Source organism: Rhinopithecus bieti, unplaced genomic scaffold (genome assembly GCF_001698545.2).
Source record: "Rhinopithecus bieti isolate Rb0 unplaced genomic scaffold, ASM169854v2 scaffold_36553, whole genome shotgun sequence".
NCBI classification, from domain to species: Eukaryota; Metazoa; Chordata; class Mammalia; order Primates; family Cercopithecidae; genus Rhinopithecus; species Rhinopithecus bieti.
This window is the reverse complement of record NW_016815774.1, coordinates 960,882-970,426: the sequence shown is the minus strand read 5'-3', so window position 1 is coordinate 970,426 and position 9,545 is coordinate 960,882. Positions and strand designations below refer to the sequence as shown.

Below are 9,545 nucleotides of genomic sequence, written 5' to 3'. Positions count from 1 at the left end.
AAAAAAAAAAAAAAAAAAAGTAAAATATGGGTAGGCAGAGGAACAAAAAGTAAAACAAATAAATAATAAATAATATCTTTAAATAAAGTTTCTAGAATAAGGATATAATGAAGAAAACATTAGCCAGGCATGGTGGCATACACCAGTTGTCCTAGCTAGCTGTCGGGAGGCTGAGGTGGAAGGATCACTTGAGCCCAGGAGTTCAAGACCAGCCTGGGCTGTTGCCTGGGCAACAGAGCAAGATCTCAACTCTTTAAAAAAAAAAAAAAAAAAGTGATTTTAGTATAACAGGGAAAAAAGAGAAAATATTTTTATACAGATGTACAATGTGTTTTAAGCTAATATTACAAGAGTCAGAACGTTAAAAAATGTAAAAGTTTATAAAGTAAAAAAATTACAGTAAGCTAAGGTTAATTTTTGAAAAAAAATAATTTTTTGATTTAGTGCAACCTAAGCTGTACAGTGTTTCTAAAGTCTACAGTCGTGTACAGTAATGCCCTAAGCCTTTGCATTTACTCACCGCTCACTCACTGACGCATCTAGAGCAACTTCCAGTCGCGCAAGCACCATTCATAGTAAGTGTCCTGGTCAGGTGAACCGTTTATTTTTTGTACCGTATTTTTCCTGTACTTTGCTTGTTTACATATGTTTAGAAACACAAATACTACTGCATTACAATTGCCTATTTATTCAGTACAGTCACCTGCTGTACAGTTTTGCAGGACCAACAGGTTATACCATATAGCCTACATATGCAGTAGGCTATACCAGCCAGGTATGTGTAAGCACATTCTATAATGTTCACACAACAACAAAATCACCTAATGATGCATTTCTCAGTACGTATCGCCAATGTTAAACAACACACGGCTGTATTTTCATCTCTTTTTCTTCACATTGCATGTATGCTTCTTGACATTGCTTAAATTTATAAATCAAGGTCCTGTTTATACTTACATTACTATTGTATTAATGCTAATAATATTCTGTAAACTATTCCATCTTGATTAAAGCCATTAGTGCCCATTAAAAAATTTTTTTAATTGGGTTGAATGTCCTATTCGGTTTGAATTTTACATTCCCACAATGTGTGGCAGCTAATGCTTCTGGCACATCTATTGAGAACATAAAAGTTCTCCTGGAACTAACAAATTACTTTCCTTCCAACACAATTATATAATCTGAGAGTTGAAAAGCACCCTAGAGATTATTCTGTGGTCCAAAATCCCTCCCAATTAAGGAATCTCATCTAAAACTACTCAACTCTGTCCGCAGGAAGGGATGCTAATCTTTAGATTCCCCATGACACAGTGCTGCCGCCATTGTAGGCTCTTTAATACATGCGTTTTGTTGTTTTTAATACATGTTTGTTGAACTGAACAAATCTAAAATGGACGTATTTCACTCATTTTCTTTTTCTTCCCAGGATTTAGCTGTAACACCCACTGCATCTGCAATTTAAAGCTTTGCATGATTCCTCTGCTCATTAACCAACATTCAAAAAGAAATTCAATAAAGGAAACTAAATGTTTCAATGCATTAAAGAAACTTCATTTTAACAGTTCAAAATTTTAAGCTCCTGGACTGGCAAAGTGGCTCTTGCCTATAATCCCAGCATTTTGGGAGGCTGAGATGGGAGGATCTCTTGAGCCCAGGAGTTTGACAATAACCTGGGCAACAAAGGGAGAACCTGTGATATGGTACAGCTCTGTGTCCCCACCCAAATCTCATCTCGATTTGTAATCCCCACCTGTGGAGGGAGGGACCTGTAATCCCTCCCACATGTTGAGTGAGGGAGGTAATTGGATCATGGGGAGTTTCCCCCATGTGGTTCTCATGCTAGTGAGTGCTCACGAAATCCAATGGTTTTATAAGTGTTTGGGAGTTCCTCCTTCGCTTCTCTTTCTCCTGCTGCCTTGTGAAGAAGGTTCTTACTTCCCCTTTGCCTTCCGCCATGATTGTAAGTTTCCTGAGGCTTCCCCAGCCATGTATAACCGTGAGTCAATTAAATCTCTTTCTTTATAAATTACTCAGTCTCAGGCAGTGGCCGGATCTCAGCTCACTGCAAGCTCCGCCTCCCGGGTTTACGCCATTCTCCTGCCTCAGCCTCCCGAGTAGCTGGGACTACAGGCGCCCGCCACCTCACCCGGCTAGTTTTTTGTATTTTTTAGTAGAGACGGGGTTTCACCATGTTAGCCAGGATGGTCTCGATCTTCTGACCTCGTGATCCGCCCGTCTCGGCCTCCCAAAGCGCTGGGATTACAGGCTTGAGCCACCGCACCCGGCCGGTATTTCTTTATAGCAGTGTGAAAATGGACTAATACACCCTGTCTCCACATAAAATTTAAAAATCAACCAGGTGTGGTGGCTTGTGCATGTAGTCCCAGCTACTTGGGAGGCTGAGATGGGAGGATTGCTTGAGCACAGGAGGTTGAGGTTGCAGTGAGCCATGATCACACCACTACACTCCAACCTGGGTGACACAGTGAGACCCTGTCTCAAAAAAATAAATAAATAAAGGCCGGCCACAGTGTCTAACGTCTGTAATTCCAGCACTTTGGGAGGCCGAGGCGGGCAGATCACAAAGTCAGGAGATTGAGACCATCCTGGCTAACACGGTGAAATTCTGTCTCTACTACAAATACAAAAAATTAGCCGGGTGTGGTCGCAGGCACCTGTAGTCCCAGCTACTGGGGAGGCTGAGGCAGGAGAATGGCGTGAATCCAGGAGGCAGAGCTTGCAGTGAGCTGAGATCGTGCCACTGCACTCCAGCGTGGGAGACAGAGCCAAGACTCCATCTGAAAAAAATAAAAAATAAAAAATAAAAAATACAATATAAAAACTAGCCAAGCATTGTGGCAGGCGCCTGTAATCCCAGCTACTCAGGAGGCTGAGGCAGGGAGAACTGCTTGAACCTGGGAGGTGGAGATTGCAGTGAGCCGAGATCAAGCCACTGCACCCCAGCCTGGGCGAAAGAGAAAGACTCCGTCTCAAAATAAATGAATAAATAAATTTTTAAAAATAAAAATGTAAGCTCCTAGAATCGCCTGAACCTGGGAGGTGGAGGTTGCAGTGAGCCGAGATCTGGCCACTGCACTCCAGCCTGGGTGACATAGCGAGACTCTGTCTCAAAAAAAAAAAAAGAAAAAAAGTAAGCTCCTAGAAGGCAAGTCTTATGCCTGGTCTGACTTGTAAGATGCAGTGAAGTAGCCTAAACAGACAAGTAAGCTTTCAACATTAATGTTCCTAATGCCAGTGCATAATAAAACATTTAACAGAAAATGAAAAATTAAGCCTGTTAGTTTGCTTATGATCTATAGTTTTCAATTTATCAAAAATACGTTTTCTATTTCTAGTATGATTTATTATAGTTATTTTTAATTTAGAGATGGGGGTCTGTTGGCCAGGTTGGTCTCAAACTCGTGGCCTTACCACCTTGGCCTCCCAAAGTGCTAGAATTACAGGTGTGAGCCACCGCGTCCGGCCTGGTGTGATTTTTCAAAACAAATAGTCTTGTATCATTTGTACAACTAAACTATACTTATAATTGGGGTGCTCACAGATTTAGGCATACTAGTGTAGTAAGACATGCTATTATGCTAATCAGCTTTCCCTTCAGTTAAGAGCCTGTGATCCCATCTGATTTCCCACAACATGATATGATAATGAAGAGAATAAAGCCTCTGGAGCAGTAAGCACCACGAATAATTTTACTTTACTCAAATATGCATTCCAAAACAGTGTATAATTTACAGCACGGCCCTGGTTAGCTATTACAATGCATCTGTTTTGGGGACTTTTACAATATATGGTAGGATACAAAGCATACGTTTCCAAATCTCCTTTCGTTCTGTTTTGCTGAAAGGGTGCACACATGGGATCCCTTAACAGCACAATTCACTAATTTTCTTCAGGCAGTAATTCAAATTCCCACTTCCTCCTAAATACCTCTGGACAGCAACTCCTGGCAATCCATCTGTCTCTTTCGCCACAGCTTCTTTTCATAACTAACGGGTCAAGTTCCTTTCCCCATTTCGACACCATGCACACTGTACTGCGGCCCTGCCACCATAGCCCACTGCTGAATGCTGGAATATAACATATTGGATTTCACTCTCCTTCACTGTTTGCAGTTTAACTGCCATTTTACCACAATGCACACAAGAGAAATGCATTCCCACAGGCATCTTATGAATTTCCAAAGCAGCTATTCTTTGTGGATTTACAAAACATGTGCTTCTCTGAACTCCCTTCATCACCACAGAAACGGCTTTGGGAAGCCGAGATTTTTGTTTAAAGTACCCTACCTATTATAAAAAAAAAACTGATTCTAAAACATTTTATTTTCCTAGCTAATTTAATCCTAAGGCTCTTCCCACAAGGCAGTGGAGGAACGTCAGGGCAAAAATATTAAATCCTGTTTTGGGTCTTCCCAATTAATATGAAACATTGTCAGCACAGAAAGATTATTATATCAAATGTCCTTTCTTCTCAGACTACACCATAAAGGCTACCCAGCGCACTGTAAAATAAACAGCTGGCTGTGGCTTATGCACAACGCCCTAAAGCTTCCGAAGACACCCCCACCCCCACCCTCACCCCTCGGCTTTGGGCTCACAGACACCTAATCCCTCGGCAAACCCCAAACCTGCCAATGAAGCGCACTATTTCTCTGCCACAAAGGCCGGCCCGCGCCTCGTGCACACCAGCCTCCGCACACATGTGCCTGGCTGACAAGTGCGGAGCGGCTCTTCCTGGATCAAAGCCGTTGGCCTGAACCGAAAGCCGCACTCTTCCCAGCCCACTGCCTTCGCCGGCGGCCGCTCTCCCCGGTAACAGGCGGCCGAACCGAAGCGCTTTGGCCGCAAGCCGGTCACCCCCTCCGCCCGGCGCGTCCTGTGCGGCCACACTCAGACCCGCTTCCCCTCAGCCCCAACGTCCTTGCTCCTTCCCCCCTTTTTCGCCTCAGGAAATTCCGTCGGAACATCATTCTACACCACCGGGGCGGCCCGGGCACACCCTCCTCCGGCGGCCGCGCCCCTCGCGCCTCCATCCGAAGGGGCCGGAGACCTGGCGACCCCGGCCCGCCCAGCCTGGCGCCTCACCTCCTCCTCGCTCTCGCTGCGGAAACACAGGCATGCGGCCCGCTTCTTGTAGCCGTCGCCGTCGTACGTGCGGGTCTGGTTCGACTTGAGCTTCATCATCCTCCGGCCCAGGTGGGTGTGCGGTGCGGGTCGCGGGAGTCGAGGGGTGGGGAGCCCGCTCTGGACGGCCGCGTGCGCGCGCGCCCCCGGCTCGGCCAACGGAAGCAGGGAGGGGGAGCTTCTCCGCTACACGGCTCCGCCGCTGGCCTGCCGCGGCCGCCTCATTCCCCCCGGCCCAGGTCCCGCGCCGCCGCTGCCACCGTCACAGCTGCCGTCTCCACTGCCGCCAGGGCCGCCGCCCCCTCTGCCACCACCACCCCCGACGACGACCGCGCAGCCATCTTGGGCGCGATGCGTCAGCGGCGTAAGGCCGCACCGGCCTGCGGGACGACCGCGCGCTCGCAGCGCAGGCCGCGTTGGGGAATCGCGCCCTCCCAATCCGCCCGGCGGAAACCAGCGTCTGAAAGGAGCGGGCCGCGCGACTCTGGGCGGGCGTTACGCCGGCAGCGTAGGCGTAGAACTGGCGCGGGGGCGGGGGGGAGCCGCGCGGAAGAAGCCGGGGGAGATAGGGTACCCGCGCAGGACGCCTAGCGGCCGGAGCGGAGACCCAGCGGTCCAACCTCGCCAGTCAGCGGATGGGGAAGCGGGGACTTGGCCAAGGTCACGCGGCGTCTCCGCGGCCGAGGATGAACCAAGGTCATGCCACCCGCCCCTGGGCCGTGCCTGTAGGTCTCGAAGGGGTTGAGGGGGAAGGTCTGAAGGAAAAGGTAGAATGTAGTTAAAGGCAATGGAAGCTGCAGCTGGAAACACCTGAGATTTGGAACTGCACGGAAACGGGGCGTGGGAGGCGTGTGCACTTTCGTTGATAACCTGAATCTCTGGATGTCTTGTGGGCTGGTGCATGTCGCCCATTACGAAGAACAAGTATTTATCCTGCAATCCTTTATTGATGCTAAAAGCAATTGCTTCCTCTTACGGTAAACGAGGGCCAGAAAGGAAGACGCGCGCGTGTGTGCGTGTGTGTGTTTATTACACAGATAATGTAAATCATAAAACATCATCGTTTCTGGCAATAAATGAGGAGTGTGTGTTGTGGATGTCAGATTCTCCAGAAAAAGATACACAGACAGAAACTCTCCAGAAAGGAAAACTGGTATATGACCTGTGAATGTTCTCAGCAACCCAGAACAAAGCTAGTACCATGCAGATGCCCTAAACGTACCAAAAATCCTGTGCAGTATCTGTCTGTGAATTGCTTAATACCCTTTTTGGTTTTTTTACTTTTTTACTTTTATTTTTTGTTGAGATTGGTGGTGGGCCTCATTTTGTTGCCCAGGCTGGTCTGGAATTCGTGGCCTCAAAGCTATCCCCCCTCGGGCTCCCAAAGCGCTGCGATTACGATAACTTGTGTGAGCCACCGTGGCCGGCTAATTACCCTTTTTGAATTTGCTTGTATTTAGCATAGTCAAAAAGATCTGGGTTTGAAATCAAATACACCTTGGTTGTAACGTCAATTACATTTTTTTTAATGTTCATACCACCCGATTACATCATTTTTTAACTTCTGCAAATAAAGATGATAAACCTACTTGGCTCTGGCACATAGTAGGCACTCAGGGCACCCCAAATGCTATTAATAGTTTGTTTGCCTATTAAATATTCCTTTCTTCAAGAATAGAAAATTAGAGTCCAGTAAATGTTGAATAAATAGATAGCTGGAGGTTTTCTTTTGGTTTCTAATTCCTTATCCTGGCTTTTTTATGGGCATGATTTTGTTTGGGATTTTTTGTTCGATTGTTTGTTTTTTGGAGACAGGGTCTTGCTGTGTCTATTAAGGTGGAATGCAGTAGCATAATCTCAGTTCAACTGCAGCCTAGACCTTGTGGGCTCAAGCAATCCTCCTACCTCAGCCTCCCAAGTAACTGGGACCACAGGCGCCTGTCATGCAGCCTGGAGCACTACCACATCCAGCCAACTTTTGTATTTTTTTGTAGAGACAGGGTTTCACCATGTTCCCCAGGCTGGCCTCGAACTCCTGGGCTCAAGCAGTCCGCCTGCCTCAGCCACCCAAAGTACTGGCATTACAGGCATGAGCCATCGCTCCCAGCCTATGGGCATGTTTAGTTTCAAGAGCCCAAAAGATTACCCCCAGATTCCTTGACTGAGTAATAATTACTTTGTCTTTGTTCAGGGAACATTAACCAAGGGATTCTGTTCTTTCGTTGAAGACAATGGGTAAGTAGTACGTTTAAATTTGTTTAAAAAAATTATACTTGGCTGTGTGCAGTGGCTCAAGCCTGTAATCTCAGCACTCTGGGAGGCCGAGGCGGGCGGATCATCTGAAGTCAGGAGTTCGAGACCAGCCTGACCAACACGGTAAAACCCTGTCTCTACTAAAAATACAAAAATTAGCTGGGTATGGTGGCGCGTGCCTGTAATCCCAGCTACTCGGAAGGCTGAGGCAGGAGAATCGCTTGAACCTGGGAGGCGGAGGTTGCAGTGACCCAAGATCATGCCATTGCACTCCAGCCTGGGCAACAGAGCGAAACTCCGTCTAAAAAAAAAAAAAAAAAAAATTATAGTTAACATTATTCCACTTAAATACGTCTCCAGAAGTCCTACAAGAAGCCAGGGCATGGTAGTAGTTGCCTGTAAGTCCCAGCTACTCAGGAGGCTGAGACAGGGTGATCACTTGAGTCCAGGAGTTCAGGGCTACAGTGAGCCATGATCATGCCATTACTGCACTCCAGCCTGGGTGACAGAGTAAGACTCTGTTTCTTAAAAACAAAAAAAGTCACATGAGAAAACACTAATAGGTTATTTATTCATTTTGCTAAGCCAGAAACTTGGGAGGCATTGTCTTTTTTGTTTTCAGACAGAGTCTCATTCTGTCTCCCAGGCTAGAGTGCAGTGAGTGCAGTGGCACAACCTTGGCTCACTGCAACCTCCACCTCCCAGGTTCAAGCAATTCTCCTGCCTCAGCCTCCCCAAGTAACTGGGATTACAGGTGTGCGCCACTATGCCTGGCTGATTTTTGTGTTTTTGTAGTAGACATGGGTTTTCACCATGTTGGCCAGGCTTGTCTCGAACTCCTGAGCTCAGGTGATCCACCCGCATCAGCCTCCCAAAGTGCTGGGTGTGAGCCACCACGCCCAGCCAACTGGGAGGCATTATTGACATGGTCTTTCCCACTATCCAGTTGATAATAAACTTCACTGCTTCTGCCTGTCAATATCCTTGGGCCCAGCCCTTTCCTGCCTTGCCCTCTGTCATTACTTCATTGGGACTCTTCCCTCTGAACTGTGACCTTCCATCTGGTCATCTTGGCTCTGTCCAGCCCTCCTCAGTCCCATCCACCCACTGCAGCAAGAGAAATCCTTCCCAAATGCAAATCTGATTAGGTCAAGCCCTTGATTAAAACACTGCAGTTGTTCCTCAGTGCTTTGAAGACAAAAATTAAAACCCTACCAGAAAATATAAGACTGTAGGAACTAGGTCCCTGCCGACCTCACCCCTCCCTTCATTTCCTATATTCTAGGCATTCAGAACTACCTACAGTTTCTTGAACCTTTAGAGAACCTTCCATGTATGCTTTCTCTAGTGTCAAGAAGGCTTTTCTTCCAAGACCATCCCACACTCCATTGTCCTATCCCTTCCTTTCACCCAGAGAGAGGCCAAATCATATTTATCCTTCAAAACTCGAAAGTCACCTCCTCCAGAAAGCTCTCCCTGACTACCTGCGTTCATCCTAGTGGTCTGGGTTTGTCCTGATTAATTATATGGTTTTTCTTTTTTACCTTGAGACAAGGTCTCTCTCTGTTACCCAGGCTAGAGTGCAGTGGTGCAATTACGACACACTGCAGCTTCAACCCCTGGTCCCCCACCAGGCTCAAGTGATCCTCCCACCTCAGCTTCTCCAGGAGCTGGGACTGCGGGTACACATTACCGTACCCACCTAATTCTTAAATTTTTTCATAGAGACAAGATTTTACTATGTTGCCCAGCTGGTGTTGAGCTCCTGGACTCAAGCTCTCTGCCCACCTCAGCCTTCCATAGCACTGGGATTAAGGCATGAGCCACTGTGACTGGCTTTATCATACTATTTGTAACATAGTATTGTCATTGTTTTCTTGATAATCTCCCCTACACCTTTCTAACTTCTTGAAAGCAGAGTCTGTGACTCACTTATCCTTGCTTAGTTCACCCAGCAGTTATCCCAGGGCCTAGCATAAAACAATTGAAAAAATGTTTTGTTAAAGAACAGATATTGGCTTGGTGCAGTGGCTCACGCCTGAAATCCCAACTCTTTGGGAGCCCAAAGCAGGAAGATTGCTTGAAGCCAGGAGTTCAAGACCATCCTGGCCAACATAGTGAGACCCCCATCTCTATGAAAGAAAGAAA

At 46.9% G+C, this 9,545-nt stretch overlaps 1 protein-coding gene across 1 annotated transcript in view; it reads right to left on the bottom strand.

Annotated features, from left to right (window-relative positions):
* Positions 1-5,740, bottom strand: part of NUDT3 (nudix hydrolase 3) — a 130,499-nt gene extending 124,759 nt beyond the window's left edge. The window contains exon 1 of the mRNA XM_017853581.1: positions 5,106-5,740. Coding sequence (XP_017709070.1) covers positions 5,106-5,204 — 99 coding nt within the window. The 5' untranslated portion in view covers positions 5,205-5,740. The remainder of the gene's footprint in view (positions 1-5,105) is intronic.
* Positions 5,741-9,545: the final 3,805 nt, after the last annotated feature.